This window comes from Nipponia nippon, unplaced genomic scaffold (assembly GCF_047370975.1).
Source record: "Nipponia nippon isolate SJK-2023a ecotype South Korea unplaced genomic scaffold, ASM4737097v1 scaffold_4, whole genome shotgun sequence".
Taxonomy (NCBI): Eukaryota; Metazoa; Chordata; class Aves; order Pelecaniformes; family Threskiornithidae; genus Nipponia; species Nipponia nippon.
The window spans coordinates 91,431,329-91,452,229 of NW_028262358.1; the positions used below are offsets into that span (position 1 = coordinate 91,431,329).

The 20,901-nt window shown below is 37.5% G+C and overlaps 1 protein-coding gene across 3 annotated transcripts in view; it reads right to left on the reverse strand.

The window, feature by feature from the left end:
* Window positions 1-612: 612 nt before the first annotated feature.
* Window positions 613-20,901, reverse strand: part of SENP6 (SUMO specific peptidase 6) — an 84,678-nt gene continuing 64,389 nt past the window's right edge. For all 3 annotated transcript variants that reach the window (XM_087776296.1, XM_087776295.1, XM_087776294.1), the window contains 11 exons: window positions 20,672-20,898; window positions 19,960-20,066; window positions 19,758-19,874; window positions 19,202-19,324; window positions 18,857-18,949; window positions 13,140-13,573; window positions 9,998-10,101; window positions 7,744-7,832; window positions 5,373-5,441; window positions 5,130-5,280; window positions 613-3,227 (listed from right to left, as the gene is read on the reverse strand). In XM_087776296.1, coding sequence (XP_087632422.1) covers window positions 3,018-3,227; window positions 5,130-5,280; window positions 5,373-5,441; window positions 7,744-7,832; window positions 9,998-10,101; window positions 13,140-13,573; window positions 18,857-18,949; window positions 19,202-19,324; window positions 19,758-19,874; window positions 19,960-20,066; window positions 20,672-20,898 — 1,724 coding nt within the window. In that variant the 3' untranslated portion in view covers window positions 613-3,017. The remainder of the gene's footprint in view (window positions 3,228-5,129; window positions 5,281-5,372; window positions 5,442-7,743; window positions 7,833-9,997; window positions 10,102-13,139; window positions 13,574-18,856; window positions 18,950-19,201; window positions 19,325-19,757; window positions 19,875-19,959; window positions 20,067-20,671; window positions 20,899-20,901) is intronic.

Consider the following 20,901-nt stretch of genomic DNA (forward strand, 5'->3'; position numbering starts at 1 on the left):
TTCCTCCAAGAAGGGAATGCGGTGCAACCTCAAAAATCAACAACACAGTTCTTCTGTTTGAAGTCTCTGGTCTTTAAAGAGTGTGCTCAGTTTCTTAAGCTAGAAAAATAGGAATGTCACAAGGGACTACTTAGACGTCTCCTCTGCTTTTGCAGCTATCCTGCAAATGTGCACCAGAAGTACATGCATTTTTTATGCTAAGTAATCTAAAACTTTTATAAGAATTCTTAACTGTTATTCTACCCGATGTGAAAAACAATACAAACAGATACATTTAATTAGGTAGCCACCTGATACCTTACACTGCCAAACGCAGTCATGCTACTCTTAAAGCATTCGTAATCTTAATATACAACTTACACTTTCCTCAGAGTGTATGCGTTATCATACAATTATTACACAAACACATCTAGTCCCCACCCCACTAACCTCCCCTGAATAAATGTGATTCAGAAAACTCACTGGTAAAACTCCTTGTTAGATTGCAAAAATCCTGTAGCGTAGCTGACCATTACGTTAAGGACAAATACCTAACAAGCACATGCGGTAGTGAGCTTTTTAAACCAAGTCAGTAAGGTTTTAAATAACTCATTCTTAATTCTGTGGTTTTTTTCTATTAACATCACATTTTATTAAAAAAATAAGTTTCCTATATTTAACATGTATATTAGCTTGCTGTATATGACTGAAGATCTCGAGACCTTTAACATTGAATGATAATAAATCAAACACTTTCTTCACAGCTTTGAAAAAGGGGAGGGAGGAAGAAGGGGAGGAGAGGAAAGAGGAAGGAAAAGGAGGAAGCACCAGGCCATTCCTAGCAAGAGAACCGAACAGTTCTACAGCATCAAATTATGAACCTGCATCACAAATGTTAGAAAAAGGAAAACTATTATATTGATCAAATTTGGATATATTCCATGTAATTAGAACATACCATTGGGAAAGACTAAACTGGGAAAGAATACATTCTATTTGCAATTGTCTCATCTCTGTATTTCCAATAAATTCTTTTCCTCCCTTCTCTACAAGCCATCACTGATTTACTTGCATTTGTATAAGCTACTATTCCAGTCCGTCAGTTGCGCTACAGCCAGACATACAAGACCCTGCAGGGAAACAACCTGAAACTATTTTATCACAGATTTTCCCCAACAATGGCAAGAATACCGGATCAATTTGATGGAGGAAACAACTCGGAGGTGCGCACGTTACGTATTTAATTTGTAGTCCAGAAGATTGCCCCCACATTCTTTCCACAAGAAACCTGTGTAGGAGTCATCTCTAACATAACAGCTGTAGGTGGTGCTTACATATTCTCCATGGGGCCCAGGGTCGATGCAAGAAGAAAGAGATGAGGGAATGAACAACTCCCCTAAATCCCACGAGTTATCTGTGCAAAAGATTAGCAGCCCACGGTTGTATTGCTGGATGTGCAATCGCTCTGCCTTGGTGAGCGAAGCCCCTTCTAAACCCAGGGTTTCACAGAGAGAGCCATCTGGGCAGAAATGCCCCGGCAGCAACGTCATTAGCAGCCATGTTTTCGGGGTTTAGTGAGAACAAAAACTCATGGAGAACCTCAAGTACTGGGTTAGACTTGGTCTTGCGTATAAAAACTGATCTCGGGGGATGCAGAGCTCAGCTAACGAATTCTCTGCTGCTTCTCTTTGGGAGAAGGGAATGACAAATGACATTCCCAGTAGTAAAATCGGGAGAGAAAATATTATCTGCCAGGAGGGCTAAAAGGTCCTTCTCTTCCCGCGACAGCTTACTTCCTGGGCAGAGACAGTTTCTGGTTCCTTTCAAAGACATCTATATTAGCAGAAGGCTAGATATACATATCCTCGCACGAACCATCTCTTACTTTCCTCATTTGGATACCAAAGCCTTTCTATACCAAGGATAAAAGGCTACGTTTGCAGTTTAAGCAACGATGGCGTTTTAGATTGTTGTAAAATCAAAATACACTGGAAATATCCAAACAAATCCCAACATTAGTCTGATGCTACCTAAAGCCAAGAACAAACAAGCAAGCAATGAACACTGGTATTTTGGTTTTTTGCGTGGATATTACAAAAAATAGTAATCATACACTTTTTTCTTTTTAAATGTTCATTACTTAGATAAAGCACATATGAATGTAACATTCAGAATTGTAACATAGAAAATGTAATGTGGGCAATCTGCTATTCCAAGTACACTTACCAAAATACAATTTTATAATGAAGAAAGTCTCAAAATACACCTGTACAACAATTGGGATCCACAAAATATGATTTAATAGTATCACTCAAGATCACTTCATTGAAACCACTTTTATAATACTGTTTGAATAGTAATCTCTGGTCAAAGAGCATTCTCCCCCTTTCCCTAGCCCGTCCCACTAAAGCAAGGGTGGAATTTTAATTGCGATGCGTATCTTTTAAAACCCCAAATCTGAAGCAGTCCTATTAACTATTACACTGCCTACACTTAGATACTGGGAGGATGGGAATCACCCTCTCTGAGGCCATGGTACATTGAGACACTTACCCATATTATTGTTTGTAGCGCAAGCAGAATAATCTTGTAAAGGGCAACTAAATAGGGTCAAAATATGAATTAATTACCTCACTACCAAATCATTCCCTATGTGTTACTTAAGCCTGTAACATTACAACTTTACTGAAAAAGAAAAAGTTAACCATTTTATCCTATAAATATTTTCTTTATTTGCTTTATGTTTAGAAGTTGCTATTTAAGTTCTATTAACAGAAATACATAACAAAAGCTCCCTAACAAGTGGAAAAAAAGTAATTACAAATGCTGAAAAAGTTGGCCTCATTAACATATGTACAGACTTGCTTACTTAATACACATCTTTGTGGGAATTAAATCATTTTATGACACACATTTATACAGGCATTAAACATTCCCAAGTAACTTTGAGCAGAGAACACGCCAAATCTTTAGTCTGGGCAGACAAAAATGTATATTTCAGTTTTGATTGTGGAGCTAACATGCAACAGATACAACATTCAGTCTGAGCTGCTGTTGATAAGTTGTTCTGTTTTTTCCTGCAAAGATCTTTCCATTGAACTTGGGTCCTTTTGTCCCTTCTTTTCCTTGTTCTGCTGTTCCTGCAGCTTCAGGATTATTTTTCGTATTTCTTCTCTTTTGGTTTTCATTCTTGGGCGTGGAAACCAGTCTGTTAAGTTCATTGGTAGCTCAAAACTCAGAATGGGATTCTGAAAAGAAAGGTCATTTGGATATTACAGTAAGAAGTTATTACCTAAAAGACTGGAGAGAACTGTAGTGGGGAAAAGTACATTCTTCCCCACCTCATTCCATCAGCATGAAACAAAATTTCTACGATTTGTGTTGTTTTGTACATGTGCAATTAAGTTAAAATCAAATCAAGCTTCAGTATGTTACAGAGTAACATTCATCCAGATCACCGTTCTGGTTGTAAGAGTGCCCAAATAATCTACTCAGTTTGCTACATCTTTTAGACAAAGCACTTGACTGCATAAATGTGTAAAATTGTTCTAATTAAAAAAAAATGATATAGCACATCTAGAGCTGATTAGGGATCTGTTGCTAAACACTCCTAGTCCTATGAATACCTTCAGGACCACAACCAACTAGGGAAGTCAGTTTTACATTTCACCCTAAAAAACAGGGCCTGTGAAAAGCCCCTGGCTACCACCAGCCCTTTTTATACTTTTATACTTTTTATACTCTGTTTTCTTGCTAGAGGTCATTCATCCAAAGAATTAAGAGAATGATTATTGTGAGACATTATCTACGCCCTTTCTGTGACACTGTACAACAATCTCACCCTAACCAAACAACAGTTTGTGGAACAGTGTTTTCTCTCAGACTTCTCCCTCTGTGTATTCTAGTTTACATCATTAACAGGGTTATTTAAAAGTGAATTACATTCATCTGCTGAGCTAACACTAGCAAGGCTACTTAGGAAAAAACTAGTCACGTTCTGCACAGGAACATGTCAACGCCTAATGCTGCACTACTGACATTACTCCACACCCCAACAGAACATCAACTAGATAATACGGCAAAACCCAAACCCCTGCGTTGAGCTGACTTTGCCAATGAAGCTACTTAACACCAGCAGTAAGTAGATGTCAGAAGAACAACACTAAAGATGCAAAAACCATGGGCAAAACCTGAATAGGTTTTCCATTGTTTCAATTATGACACACGCCAGACAAAGGAATAAGAACATTATTAGCGTGGTTACCAAAAACAGAAAGATATTTCAAATTAATCTGAGCACATCCTTAACTAGGGCTTTTTTTTGTTGTTGTTCAGTCTGGGGAAGAAAAGAAGGGACACGGGTCAGCAGCCAGTTGTGCGCGTATTCTGCTGCCTCGGAGCTTCCTTCTTGCTTTGCGAGTTCTTTTGCCGCGAAGTCGGTCCCGTCGTCGTCGTCGTCGTCCCCCAACCCCGGCCCCCCCGGTAGGGGCTTCGGGGACGGCGGGCGGGGCCGTGCCTGCAGGCGGGGCCCCGCCCCAAGGCCGCCCGCCCTCCGCGCCCCGGCAGCGCGGCAGGCGGCACCGCGGCGGCCCCTGGCGGCGGCGGCCCCGCGGCCCCGGCAGCCCCGCGGCCCCGGCAGCCCCGCGGCCCCCCAACCCGCCCGGGGGAAACCGGGGGCCGCGCACTCGGCAGGTCAGAGCTGCCCCTCGCTGAGCAGGCACGGCCTTGAGGGAGGGCTGAAAAACGACTTGCTGTGCTATTGACAGGTATGCTCCTTATGACGCTACCTACCCTGCCAAACGAGTCCTGGTTTTTAAAAAATACACGTCATGATTTTAAGCCTTATTATTAAAAAGAAGATACTTTAAATAAATCCATAAAGAAGAAGAAGATGTGACTGAACAGCCCACAAACAACAAATGAAGCACCCATTTTTGATACGTATGTGCAACTAATAATTATAATTAGTTTATTTTCCAAAAAGAATTATGCATTTATGTTAATGTATAAATTAGTTTATCATGTGTAATCTAATAAATAGGTACAAGAGCTACACTAGAGAGCCTTTTATTGTTGTAATAATTTTAATAGCTCATATTCGATTGCTGCAGGAGACCCAAAGAACCAGTTACACACGCGGATATACGTACCTCAAAAAAGCTCTCCACGTACTGCAGTATGTACACTCCACAATCACTGAAGTTGTTCTGTTGTGGCACTTTTGGGTTGGAACCTTTCATGACATCTTTGGAAAAGCTTCTTTTGTTGCCTTTCCTGACTTCCCATTCCACCTCTAAATATCTATGATAAAAGACCATGCAAATTACAACTTTTCTTTTTCTTGCAAAATTTTGCCAAAAAGCCCAACCCCAAAACCCAGATCGGAAACTTACTCCCGTAGTGTCTTCACAACATTTGACCGGGAAGGGCCTCTCAGGGAGTCCATAAGCAAAATGCAGGGCCTAAGAGAGAACACAATTTTTAAGTACACAATATTGACAGCAGTTTGGAAAACACAATGTTACACAGCTAGCTAGCTATGAAATAATTTGTGGGCTGACCTTGAACAAAACTAGATCAATAGTATAAAGTTTTGCCAGCGCTGCTATAATCCCCTAACTGGGAGAGCTAAACACAAAGTTATGTTTAGATTTAACCATCCACTAAGTACAGAGAACTTCAGAATGCACTTAGAAAATATAGCACTGTCAGACGGAAAGCATTTGCTATAGGTAAAATCTAGTTCCCTAACCCCCCCCAGGTGTCTCGGGCTCTTTTAGATGCACAAGGTATCTGGGACACTGGCAGGAGACTATAAAGTAAGGCACCGAACCCATAAACACCCTGCTGGAGTAGCAGCTGGAGGACAGATGGGACAGTCCGCAGCACCTAAGACGACACTAGGTATGCAGGTTCTAGAAGTGATCCCAGCCAATGAATCTGACATCTACCTAATAGTTACCCACAAAACACACACGTACTCTATTTCGTAGACTTCAGAAAAATAACGTATCCAAACCCAAACATTTTCTAGAGAACCAAGTCTGCTTGAACACTCTCTTACACACTACAGATGCTCACATCCTATCACTCGATCTAGAGGCTACCACCTTTGCAGGAGCTGTAAACATAACAATCATATCGGCCGCCTTATATGCAACAGCTGATTTATACAGCAAAGCGAACTCATCCCAGAGTTCAGAATCTCAGCATTAGATGCAAGATGTATTTTGAGGGATAAATAGGTTGCCAATTATTTTCCACAAAGCTCTGATTTCTCTTTTCTAACGATAACACACATGCATTCAGACCAGGCGTCCTTTATAGAAACTACAAACTAGTAAATTCAAACAAAACATCTGCATGCATTTATGTATAGGTTTGTTTGCATTTATAAATTATTTCACACGTATGCAGTTTTTAGGCATAAGCATATAATCACTTGAATGATGTTTGCTTTTACTTGTACTTGTTTTAATTTCTGATAAAAGAAAGTTATCATTTATATAAGCAATGCTCTTTAAAAAGGCACAATCCAGTTCTTTGGCAGGAGGGGGGAGAAGTGAAAGCCTTTTCAAGGCAATTTTCTTTTCCATATAGAAGTAATTTAAAAATATGCTAATAGTAAAGTATTTAAGTGCCCTTAATGACTTTTAATACTTAAGTGTCAAAGATCTTATGAAATTTCATGTTTGGATTAAAATCATGTCTGGTGGAAAGTATTATGTACAGATAATCCATCATCAGAACGGGACAAATTTAGCCAAGCTATAATCAGAAGCTCTTAAATATGCTTAAAGCTCAAAACACAGATGGATTTTTATCTCTTCATGAAAATGTATTGATGGATTTTTACCCCCTCATGAAAATATATTAAGAACAATTCATACACATTCCATATCATGTGTAAATATATAATTTTATCCTGCACCGTAAGAATGTATTGTGAAAGCCTTTACTTTTCTAGTAACCATTATATTCACAAAGAAGGAAATATAAAAATGGATAAATAAGTTGTGAAAAAATACAAACAACATTGTGAAGACAGCAATACTAGTAACAATATTTCTAGACTTAGAATCATGCATTTCTGTCACACCAAAAATGCAAGCAACTACAATCAACGATTATTAATAAATAATTTCTGGGTTTCAAACATGAAAAATAAATTTTAAGAGTTTTAAAATCCAAAACAGGTGAAAAAGTAAGGAAAAAAAGGTAACTGAACTTTGTATTGCGGAACTTTCTTATTAGAGAAAAAAAGAGTAATACTAAGAACAGAAAGAGACAATAAAGAGAAACAGCTAGAACACATTTAGATAAGAAATGGGGCAGTTTAAGATTATTCCCATTTTCCTGTACTAATTTGAGAGGTGACAAAGGTTTTCTTTAGTATTAATTTAATTATTTAAAAGACTTTTTTTTTTAATATAGAAGGATACATTTAAACATGCTTCTGCACGTTCTTTTTGTATGAATCTTAAATGCAAGATATGAAAGAACAGCCTTATTTGAAGAAACAGTCTTCAATTGCCTGAAGCAGCACACGGGCTTAACAGAAACCCACAAAGTAATAGTTTCATTCATTACATTTTCTGCTCACCGAAGATGATGATACTACAAAGTATAAAATTCTCTCTCAAACACTAATATCATGCTGATTAAAGTGTTTGAAGACTGATGTATGATTATTTCCCACAATTACTGTCTTTTAAATTTCATAAACTTTTATGAAATCTCCATTTTAACTGTTTTAATACTTACTGTTTGCAGATAGTAGGCTTCAGGTGCCATTGTCCCATTTCTGAATTACAGTTATCATCTAGAAGGCCACCATCATCACTACTGTCTTCCTACAGAAGCAACGTGTTTACAAGTGTTTAAAAGCTAGTATTGTTTTTCAAACAGATGCAAAAGAAATTATTGCTATACTTACCATTTTTATTCAAGACCAATAACACAAGTTTAATAAAGAAGTGGTAGCTTTAATCTGAAACCATTCACTGTTTGTAAAGTTTGCATTACCAACTTTTAGTCACACGGTTTCTAAAATCCATGCTGGAATGACAGAATGAATGGTGCTATTTATTTAACGACCGCTGAAACTGCAAAAAAGCTGCAACTGACATTTTCAAAGCACTGCTGGCTTGAAAGAGGTGCATCTCCATTATTCGGTTATAATCCAAATTATCAGTACTTTCCTTTGCTAATGATTACTAGAAACTTGCTTGGCGGTTTAATGTATGTTATCTTCTAGATGAAATGAGACAAAATCTGCAATGAACTCAGAAGTAAAATTTGATCTTTGCTCCAGAATGCACCAAACTTGGTTCTTAGGGCAAGGGAAATTAAACCACCATGATATTATATATCACAGGTTGCAAAACCTGGGAACCCATGCCACAAACCTGGGAATATCCTTTGACCTTTTGATTTCAATATTGATTGCTATGAAGGATATGGAAGTTTTATGGACAAAACCACTAAGTTCTTGTATCTAAAAGTAACCCAATGATCCATGGTTTCTTACCCTTCTACTGAGTTCACTACTACTACCACAGACCATTGCGTTATAGGGAAAGAGATGCTTTCCAAAAATGGGAAGCCCCATATCAGCATGAGCTGTGAAATTTTTGGGGAGAATCATGTACACTTCACTAACACGCAGGATCCTCTGACTGTAATCCTCATGCTATGCCATGAAGATGCTATCATATTAGAAACTACTGCCTAGTTCCTAATACACTTGTTTCTGTTGCAGCCTCAACTCCATTTTTGGCAGATGTGAAGGTGCGCTCAGCCTGTCATGGTTTACCATTTCTGTACTTGCTTTGTGCATTCTAGAAGGTATCAGCAACAGCTTCAGCCTGAGTTAAGTTCTAAGCTACACTATAACCAGGGAACTCGGCATCTTTTCCTCCTCTCAAGGAACACAGCTGGCCATGTGCTTTCTTCCCTGCCTTCATGCCATGTACTTCAGATTGGAAACACTCTACTACTCATTCTCCATCTTCAGGGAACTCTAACTGCTACAAAATAGAGAGAAAGGCAGTACCATCAGGCGAGAATCACAGAATGTTTGGGCAAGTGGCATGACAGAAGAGGTGGGTTGAGTCTGTATGAAAAGCATAGTTAGGTTTCAACATAAACTGGAGCTTCTATACGTGTGCACACATATACATACTATTTGGAAGCCATTACAAATAGCTGCAGACTTTGGAAAATAATTGTTTGTTCTGGACTCAAAGGTGAAAAATAGGTAATTCCTAGACTGTATATTTGATAGCCTCCGACTCTTTATTTTGGACGACTTGGAGTCATACACCTGGAACATGAACAGGAAGGCCAGTTAGGAAGAATAACTGTGTAACTCCTAGCTTGCTCACATTGAACTTAGGCTGTAGAAGCAACAGGGCTATGGAATAATGCCCTCATACCCAGTAGTGAGTCAGTAAAGGACATTTTCATGATCAGTCTTTCCACAGCTCTAAAAATCTAAACGTCCTCCAATTTGAACAAGAGCACTACTTGATTATAAATCCATGTTGTTTAAATTTGATTAGGAGAAGCACCAATGAAACAAAACAGCAGAGTAGCACCTACTTATAAATGTGTTTGCTTATGTCCATGAAATGCAGCTGAAAGAAGAGTAATTTGTTCTTGGGTCTGGTAGATAAACATGGGGGTGGGGGAGATGAAAGACAGAAACGTGTTTGACTTTCAGAGTTTCCACTAAAATCATTGTGTAATATTGTCACTATGCAAAAGACTCACAAAATTAAATGCAGGATCAGTACAGCAGTTTCCTGTTAAACAGTTTAATGAATGAATGTACAGTCCTCTCCTGTCAGCTAATTTGCAAATTTTTGCAGGTAACCAGTGCTTTGGATTTGACACTTGTAAAGATAAGTAGCTTTAGGCAATGCACATTTATAATGTGTATACAGCTTTTAAGCTGCCCACTCAAAATCCAACACAACAGTTTGCATTTCCCAAATAAAATTGCTAAATTCTTTACCTGGTTATCTTGGTCTTCAGAAAAATCTATAAGCTCATCTTCATTTAGTTTACTGCCATCAGCTGAGTCTTCACTATAGTTTAGCCTGATTTTGTGCAATCCATCTGTATCAAGCACAGATAGTAGTATATTTAAACATCAAATATTACATCATCCTTGAAGACCAAACTAATTTTAAATACCTCAGATTTGCTCAGGATTGCTCACAATAATGTGATACAGGTGACATAATATTTTATTCATCCATATGAACAAAAGTGAAAAGTTTCTTCTAAGTAACACAGCAGAAGCTATTCCTTATTCTGTGAAACACCTAATAAAATTCTAAAGACCTAGACTAAAACCCACCATGAAATTACCCTGTAGTTCCACGAAGCCTTTACAACAGTACAAATTGGTACTGCTACCAAAAGGGGCAGTCTCATTTGGTCCCTAACATAACTGCTTATTCCCGTCCCTAGCTGGTTCCTCCCATGACACCAAATACATCCACACACAGTGGACCAGACTGAGAAAATCAGTCACGAGCTTATGTTTTTTAAACTTTAATCAGTTCCTTGACCAGATTTGCTGTGCAGTTATATGAAGACTGCTGGTAAAAGGAAAAAGGCAACCTGGGAACACGCTGCTAGGGATGGTAGAATGCAGGATCAGCAGCTTAGAAATGCTTGTGAAACTTCACTGTTTGCTACATAAAAAGAGTATCTGTAAATTCACTCCCTACCCGCCCCCCCCCCCCCATTTAGTCATGTGGGAAATAGCATCAGAAGAAATAAAGAATAATAAATGTTATAGTTATATCTGTGAAAGAAGCAGATGCAGACAGCTACAGGCTCACTAGTCTTCCTATACTACCATGCAAGACTTCAGAACAGATTTTGAGAGGAAAAATAATAAACTGTGGAAATAAGTGAAAAATTAATAACTCATGCCAGGAAAACCTGAAATCTTCATATGAAAACTCTTCCTAGAAAAGGGCTATATAATATATCTAAAGAATCACAAAAATTGGTGTTGGTTTTGGTGTCACTGGAGGACATATTACTATTAAAGAAAACCAGGATTTCTATAAGAACAGTAAATAGGGCAATGAACTAGCTAATGGCAAAAATGGAGAAGACCTGCATTTGAGAATACTTCAACAGAGAAGTTGAAGTAACACTTTGGAAAGAGGTTACCAGTGGAGTTCCACAGGGACAAACTTGGGAATTAGTCTTACTCAGTATCTTTGAAAAGACCTTAACGCAAGAAGTAGGCCATACAGTAATATGACTTATTGCTGATGGATTCCTAAAAAATAAAAATTGGTATCAAGAAGAATCACATCTCATACAAGAACTGAGCAATAAAAAGGGGATTAGTTAAGCAATAAAAAATATATATTTTGGACGATTTCTTCGAAGTTATTGAAGTATCAACTCCTACTGATTTACAAGTCCAACACCAGGATTTAGTTTGAGATCAAGACATGTAAGTTTAGGCTCCCATGTATAGTAGGCATCTAGGGTCTCACAATGTTAAGTGGAGACCATTACCAGAGCAGAGAGCTACTCAACTGAACAGCTACTCTACGTCTGCTTTATGGTAAGAAGGGGAAGTTTCTTGGTTTCATTGACTATACTATCAAATAGGCACCTGCTGTCTTTTGAGATATCCTAGGATATCCAGGACATACGTATGGATTTGGCAGAGTCTAGAGTCAAAAGCCACACCTTTCTGGGCCGACAGCTGAAGGCTGGGCAGAAAACCCAAGGCCTACACCCCCGTCTTCCATCTGGTTGCAATGGAAGTTTAGATACATAGCGCATCTAAACTTAGCTGCCTAAACATATGCTTAGTGTCAATCTCAAATTGAATCTCACCCTTAAACCAGGACTGTGACCCATAAGAATGTCTGCATTAATGAAAGGGTTCATCACCTGCAATAGCTGAGCAAGTCTGAGTGTTTTAGTCAGCAACAGAACGACCATCAGCCACCAATACAATGCAGCCATTAAAAAAAAGAAATATAATCCTAGCAAAAATATATGTCATAAAATACGTTCCATCTAATTACAGACAAGTAACAGTAGCAGCATCCAAGACATGAGACCATATCATACAGCAGCAATATCATAAACAGTAACAATCACACATAAAATGAAAAATCAATTCAAACGCGAGCAGATCTACACATACCCCCAACCCCCTGCCCCAAGACCTTCTAGGAGAAGTGACAATGTTATCACAAATGAATAGATTGGAAAGTAGGAGAGTGTTTATACCCACAAAGATATTAAAGTTGTAATGGCCTGCAGTATACAGATTGGACCATATGATTGATAAACTTTTCAGATCTTGTACTATAAGCTATGCAATTACTTACTGTGTAAATTAAGTCAGTAGGAATACTATCAGTGACTAAAGTAAAAGTTTTTACATGACCAGATGTTTTATAATCTATGCCTCAAGGGGATCCAAACCTTGCAGTGAACAGAGAAAACAATCTTTTCATAATTCCTTCATCTGCCTTTAAAAGTATGTCAGTTCTTTTGTTCACTTTGGTACAAACACTGTTCCAGATCACTGAAATCAGCTTCCACAGCAGCAATGCATGGAGAAAGCCTCTCTAAATGTAACACAGAGGTCATGCAAGAGAATTTTTTTTATTATTATTTTCTTCTCAGTCTTTTTACATAACTTCTATCAAGACATTAAAGAACTTAATGGTGTTGAAGCAAAACCTCAAATGCTAGAAGACACTGGAATTAAAGTTGCTCACACAATCTTAATTCAGCTCCTCCATGCACATACATTATGAGGATCCATGGTCAACTACTATTCATTCCTTAACAGTTACAGTCTTAAGTGATGCAAAGTGATATCTACAAAATTATTTTGTGTGAAAAAAGGTCACACAACTGAAAAATTAATCTGATTTAGGAAAACAGTGTTTTATCTCTAGCCTTATGCTATGAGAGTTATAACAACAGCCACAAAAACATTTTATACACAATGGCTATAAATTACTTATATTGCAAGCACTCAAACTTCAGCCACATACTAAACTTTCAAAGTATGAAGTTTACACGATTGCAAAAGCAGTAAGATGTGAACTCTCTGCTTTTTTCATTAAAATATGGATATTTTTACAATTACGTACCCATAGATTGGCTAGCAGTTGTGAATTCACCCTGTATACCATTTTCATCCGGAGTCCTATGGTCAAGTTTATGGCATGCTGATTCCACAGTGTTAGGTTCTTCCACATCACTGTCTATTTGATTTAGTTTTTTGAAAGCACTTTTTCCCTTACAAGGACTTCTTCTACAACATGAAGACTCACTGTCCTCTGTTTCAGTGTTTGGGTCAATTAAAGCTGTATTATACTTTTTGGTCAACGTCTTCTTTGCTGCAGACTTGGAAGGCGAGTTTTGTGCATCTAACTCATTTGGCAAAGGAGATGGTGCGTTGCTCTCTCCATCTGAAGAGGAAGATTTTATCTGTGTTGCAGCATTTTCATGATAGTGGGGATTTGGTTCATATTTGGGTTTTTCTAAACCAGGAAAACAGATGACAGCCAAAAACCAGTGGGCACTGCAAAGGAAGAAAATACATTAAAAATTAGCAATTAATGCTCACGGTTAAACCTTAAGTTCGTAAAAAACCAAACAAAACGCTGAGCGCACATGCGTGCACACACAAAAAAAATCAAACCCTGTCCCCCATAGTTATCAAAGATAGATTGTAATAGCTGTTCACTTTTCTGAGCAGGTTTTACTCAAGCCTTCACAGTCTTCTCTAAAGGAAAGATCACTCCATGCAAGCAGTCATCAACAAATTCATTACTATGATGCAGTTAGTTGAAAACAGGTGCTGTCTAAACATTTATTTCCATTTGCTCATACTTTATACATTCTTTTCCTTCTCTGAATTAAAGCTTATTTCTTTAACATTTTCTTTATCACTGCATGAATTAGAGATTGTAGAGTTCATGTTTTATGACTGATAAAGTTTTCTAGTAGTTCAGCACTATCAACACAAGTAGTCAGATCTAACAGTATAGCTGAATTGCCCATATTCTTCCGCCTATGAGATCTTCCAATTATATATGACACTTCACATTTGTAAAGAAATCTTATGAACAGTGAATTAAAAAAGGGGAGAAAAGAGTGTTTGTAATGCCATCATCAAGACTGTTGTCCTCCTCAGCCTTCACAGAACTGACATTCTAACCCTTTCAGGATCAAAAATAGTTATATCCCCAATACTTTGTAAGTAAGTTTTGTCCCAGTTTTCTGCTTATCTCCTTGCCTCTTCAGACTTCACTGACTTGCCACTCAATCAGAAATAGAGCAGCAGCAAATTTAGGGATTGAGGCATTGCAAAGTAGATATCAACTGACCTGATTTAGAAATTTCCTAAAAGTTCTCTGATTCTCTACAGCAAATAACAAAACAGAACCTAGCTATGTAGGTGAAGCCAAATTACAATGTGTTTTAGAAAAAAGAAAAAGCAGTAGCTAAAAACGCATCTCTGACATTAAAACAATAATTAGATGATTATGAAGCCTAAATTCCATTAAAACTCAATGGCAGTTCAAGTAAGTGGCCTTTGAAAGCAGCATGTGAAGTAGGGAGGCATTTTGTCTTGAATGATTCACTGCACCTAGTAAATGAATATATTAAGTATTGCCAAACCCTGGAATTTGTGTGTGCTCTATTAATATAGGCTTTATGTACCAATTATGTAAATAGACTAGCAAATTAACCTGGATCTAAAAAGAAAATAGCTTGTAACTTTTAAAAGAACAACCTATTTCCATTGGAGACTTGAACAAAAAGGACTGTACTGCCAAAAGATGCTGATGCATCATGGTTAAATCGGCCGTATTGTTCTGAAGTTAATTCTCCCCTAGGTTCATCCTGCCCACCTCCAGTTACTGCAGTTTGACAACTTGCTAGTTGATGAGCCCACATTCCCTAAACTAGTGGTTATGGGAGAGTCTGGAAAGACTTTCTGGAAGTAGATACTCAAGTCCAGCAACTCCAAAGCAGTCATTTCTAGAATGTACTATTAAACCAGATGCCAGAATAAATAGCTGTGTCCTAAAAAAAAAAAAAAAAAAAAAAAAAGGGAAAAAAAGGCAAGCATCATTCTAGGCAGCACAGGAGAAGCGTTACCAGGAGCAACCATTAGCAGCATTCCCATAACGCAAGAGAAGCTCTCAAGTTTTCTCAAATCCTGGAATAACTTGTTTCACATACTATTTAATTCAAGACACAAAGAAGCAAAAGAAACTCCTGAGATTGGTTCTCAACCAGATTAATTTCGCCACAGATTAAGGTTTGAGACCTTTTCTAAATAGTAATGAAGGCAGATCTTTCATTGCAACCAAAGAAACTCTTCCATACCTTTGATCCGCTATTGTATCACATAGAGAAAGTTCTGTTTACAAGGACTAATTACCAGTATCAAACCAGGTGGCAAATTCCTGAAAAATACCTGCAGTCAAGTTGCAAACACTGGGAGAGGCTAGACAACTCAAGGCTGTATGTGAGTTCTATGATCATTAGCTATGAAGACAAGGAATAAACTGATGGAAGAGAAGCAGGTGATGAAAGCCTTACTACACTATATTAGGTTGCACATATAGACGTCCAGACAAAGGCACATTGAAAAAATTTTGAAAACCAGATTCTCCAAAAAACACACAGAATGGCACGTACTTTGCTCTCTATACACCACAGGCATTAACTGGCTTTCCCTCCTCAGCACTGATTCTCTGTGCTCCTAGCATTTTCACGAATCCTGTCAAGTTATGAGGCAATGCGCTGATTAAAAAAAGAAAAAACCTAGACAGGTAAACACCAAGTAGTTGGAAGTTATGTTCTATTGAACATACAGCATCTAAACATCTCCATTCTTGTCAACACAAAGCATGACAGTCCTCATTTTGCAAGTGAGGTACAGGAGCATGGGAAATTTGGGAAATTATATAACACAAAAGAAGTCACACAAGGGCGTTTCTGAAAAAGCTGCAACTTCGTACAGATATTAGGTCCCAGCCCGCAGCCTTCATCATAAGACTTGCATATCCGAAAGACTCACTGCAGATCAAGAAGCCCACTAATACACAAATCAGCACCATAAATATATAAAAATGTTCTATTTGGCACAAAAGCAAGTTTCCACAGTCCTGTTAACAAAGTCCAGGGGCTATATATTTCATAACACATTACATACACAGCTACAGAATGCTACCTGAGGCTGTAACTTACTGTACTTGCTAACCAGATCAGAAATCCTTCAGGATAGTATTTTGCCATTAAGAAACAAAAATCAGCACTGCTATTATTGCCTCTTTTGTCAGCAGTATGTTTAGTTCTAAAAATAAAAATTTCTGGTTCTAGATCAGAGAAGCTAAGAAACACTTGAGGTGGTACTGTAGTGAAGCTAATGAAAAATAAAACAGGATATACATGTCAGTTCAACATAAAGACAAGAGCTACGTATCAAAGTAAGAGAGATACTTGCAATAAGTAACCAGCAAAACCTCAAAACATTTTTTGACTGAAAAAAGTAAGTTAAGACAACTCCAGTTCTCTGCTCTTGACCTATTTTGAAACACAAGAATATATGGAAAGGAGCAGTCAAATATATAGTAACCTGGTAAAACCTGCTATTCTTCTGTGTCATGGCAACATAAGCAAGGAGGAGACACTTAGCAAGTGACAGCTCTGCTACTAGGACAGAGGCCTAGAAGCCTTCATACTTGCTGCTTTTTGTGTTCTTCCCCAGGTAGCTACCCAACCTCCTCTCTGTCTTGCGATACCAATTACTCATCATAATGGGAGTATTTCATTGTCGAGTCACTGATTCTTTCCTAAATATGCTAGCATGTCCCCCAAAAAAGTTTAGCTTTTTATTCCTCAAAACTGAGTGTTGGGTTTTGGGGGATGAGGGAAGTGACATGTTTGAGGGGAGACAGAATAGCAAGGCGCATCAAGAAAAGTACTAGCAGCTAACAACAATAAATTAAAAAAAAGAAATATGGAAGATCTAACTTACGCTTTCTTTGTCAGAAGGCAGGTAAAAAACAACAATAAAAACCAAATCTGCTCCCCCCCCATCAAACCGCCACTTTCTTATCTCCCTGGATACTTTTTTTTTCCCCTGCTCTGCAACGTTCTTACAGTACATATCAGGAAACCACTTTTGCAAACAAATGTCCTACTACCACCACTTACCGAGTTTCAGTTCAGTGAAGGACAGTTCCAAAAAGTGTGAACAGTATCATTTGCAGATGAAAGACGCACAACAAGAGTACACTTTTCATGCTCTAATCACTACTGGATGAGCCCATGAGACCAAACTAGTCCAAAGCAAAATCCCCAACCCACACATGGTGTGAACATCATTGCCTTCAGTACAAACTGTTTTGTTCTGCAAATTCACTCCTACTGCGCTGCACTACTTGCTAAGGTAGACGTTGCTTAACAGTAAATGAACAAGACAGTGAAAACTACTATGTGCTAAGTTAGTAGCAATATAACTAATTCTTGTAAAACGACAGAACTATTTCTTTTCATTTTCAGGTGACTCCTAAGTCACACTACCTGGTATTTGCAGCACAATCAGTCTCATTTCTCCTATGCGTAACCCATGCGGATGTGTGAATGACAGAAGAGAGGATGGTGGGAAGTAAACTATGTAACAAGCCTTAAGGCAACTAACATTCAAGTGACAGACACTTCAAAGTTCTGGTACTTAAAGCTTTGGGGGAGAGGGATGGCAAGGATGAAGCCTGCAGTGGACAGGAGAAATACCTTATGCCTGAGTCATTTTCCTCACCTAAGAACTGGCTGTCTTCCCATGGCTGTACAGACATCATAGCATCTTAAAATCTAAAGTCAGTGCTTGTGAACAGCTTTCTCAGGGATTTACTTATGACTACATAACAAAGACAGATCTATGGTCAGTTACTTCGTAACTGCCTCCTCTACAGCTAGCCTCAGAATTCAGGTGCGGAGGAGGTAGGAAAAGAGAAGATTCAGAAATTCTCCTCCCACTGCACAATGGCAGGGTATCAAGATAAATTTATTTGAAGAGCTTTAAATTAAAAAAAACTCCAAACCCTATTCTTTGAATTTTCAAAAGATCAGTTAGGTATGGCTATGGTACATCAGTTACAAATCTCCCATCTCTCTGTCCTTTATTTATGCTTTCATTGTATATTTTTAAAATGCAGTAGTCCAACTTTCCTAAAAATTTTAGCTTAAGGACTGCTTAGATTCTTTTTGTGAAATGTAGAAATTTATTCATGACAACTTGTTCTGATCTTAAGGAAAGCAAGCATCATTAGAAGTCCTTAACAACCATTAGAATGTTAACAGTCTGCTTCCTGACCCAAGAAAAATATCAGGACAAAAGGATATAAAGAAAAAGAATAAAGGTCCCAATACAGGGCAGTAGAGATTTTCAATTGCATTTTCTTCCAACATAGGTTTATTGTAACTAAAGGATGATCTCATCTATACCAAAGAGATCTCATTAAAAGAAAAAGTAAGGACTAAAAAAGGTAAATCCCAAAGTTATCAATGACAACAGCTTAAAAGAAAGAACTCCAGAGAGCCAGGTAAAACCTAGAAAAAGTATTCAGAAAAATTCAATTTTGATCAGTCTTTATATTGCCTGATACTTCTTATACTACAACAGTGCACTTCAAGGTTTTACATCGCTATTTTGTTTTTATCACCTGGAAAAAGATGTTTATTCTCTTAAATTCTGAACTTCAATCACACTATAATATAACTTTCAATTTTAGAATTATGACGCTTAAGCCTTTACCAAATGCGATAAAAAGGTATGTTTACTTACGCTTCATTAAGGGGAACAAAAATGAAATCTTTCTCAAAAATGTCCACATGCCGTGTCCATGTTTTTACTCGCCCATGTCGTTTTTGTTGTATTCTGCAAGAAGAAACCAACACATGATTTGTAGGGTGGCTTATTTTCATTGGAAGACTACTTTTCCAGATATTTTCACCTTGACAGCTTAAGATTTTCAAGGCATATTCTATAATTGGTACAGGTCTGGATGCTTCCTAGAGTTCTGCTGGTATCATAATATTGCCTGTAAGGATTTTATCTCTGTAAGGCATCTGTTCTTGTAGTCTTCACTGTACTTAGCTCGTAGTAAAACTGACTTATCAACAGACTTACGAAAGGTTTGAAGTTTCATGAATATTTCTTCTTTCTCTTTGATTAAGGCGTTTATAGAAGAATGAACTGAACACATGTATTCTGTCAGCATCTTCTTTTTTCAGTTTTTCAAGTACCAAATACCTAATTAGTTAAAAAAAATATGAAAAATTCATGGAGGTGTTAACTCAAAGTATTCATCACCAGAGTAAAAGGGACTGCCAACAGTGCTACCTCCCCACCAAATTGTTGCAGCCTTTCACAAAATAGCTATAAGATTATTAGAGCTAACTAACCACAGGAACTCATTAATGCAATATCTATGTCAATATTTCAAGGTATTAAGTGCTCTGCTCAATCAACAAGTTGTTCTGCTGCTCTTGTATTTTTATGTCACTGTCAAGCAGGATAGGAGAGGAACCAACATTTCCTGCAAAAATACAAAACGACCTCTAAAATTAGAGCTATACATAGTTGGAAACCAAGTGTTATCAACTGACCTATGAATTTTTAATGTCAGAACTTTTCAAGTTTCAAAGTAAAAGATGACTCAAAACTGATTTGAAATAGAACTTACTTTAAATAAAAATCAATAATAACATCATTCAAAAATTCTCCTTCATTTAGACAATGGAGGTCTTCATTGGTCACAGAAATACCACCTTTAGCTGGAGGAGGTGGATAAACTATCAACCTGAAAAGAAAAATACATTCAATAATAAATATGAAATGCCCAAAAAACTCAGAGAATTGTTACAAGGCAAAGATAAATATCTTACTTTTCTATAGGACCAATAAATACTGTATGTGGTTCTCCAATTTCTTCATCGTCATCAAAATAGGGTAACTGTTTATTTCGCTGCTGCATTTTGGACTCAGAAGCAACCTTAAAAGAATAAAGTCAACATTAATTGGCATACTGTGCTCAAATTTACCAAAAAGGTAATAAAGCTTTATGAAATCCAGCGGTGTAATATCCATTGCTTTTGAGAAGGACTTCAAGTTTGGTTTTTTTCCTTTCCTAATTCATTTATTACACTTAGGTTTGTACTCATTTCTTGCAGAGCCACAAAACTTTAAAATGCTTTAAGAGGTAGTTTTGTTTAAAGAAAGCATTAATTAAGTTTAACTACAACACTGCAACTTAATTTCTTGTTTGAAATATTATAATTTTACCAGCAGATTAATTTGGAAACAATTATGTTGTCTAATTACAATAAAATTTTTTTGTCCCTTAAAAAAAATGACAACATTACTTGTGGACTATTGTACAACCTTACAATCAAACTAAACACACTAAGAAGTACTGCGTATGCACAGACTATTTCCCACAGTCTCATAACCCACCATGGACCAGCCTGGGAATCCTCATATAAAAGCCAGCAGAAGTTGTTGGGAGATTTTTTTGGTCTAGTGACTAGCACACTATCTTTAGTGCATTTGTAACCCAAATAATATAATGACTTTGTTCTAAAACAAAAGCATAATTACATTTTTTATTTTGTTTTCTCTGTGAGATGGGCTTCCTTTGGAATTGTCTTCCAAGCACTTAGTAAATGCAACAAGCCTGCCATTGGCTTCTTCAAAGGATATTTTCACAAAGAAGTCAGAAATATTATTTCTAATACCAATGTCAGTAATAATTTTTTCAAATATTGAGTTTGCATGAGGATCAAGACCAGTTTCAAAAATCAAAATGATGTACTGTTCTTCTTGACCTA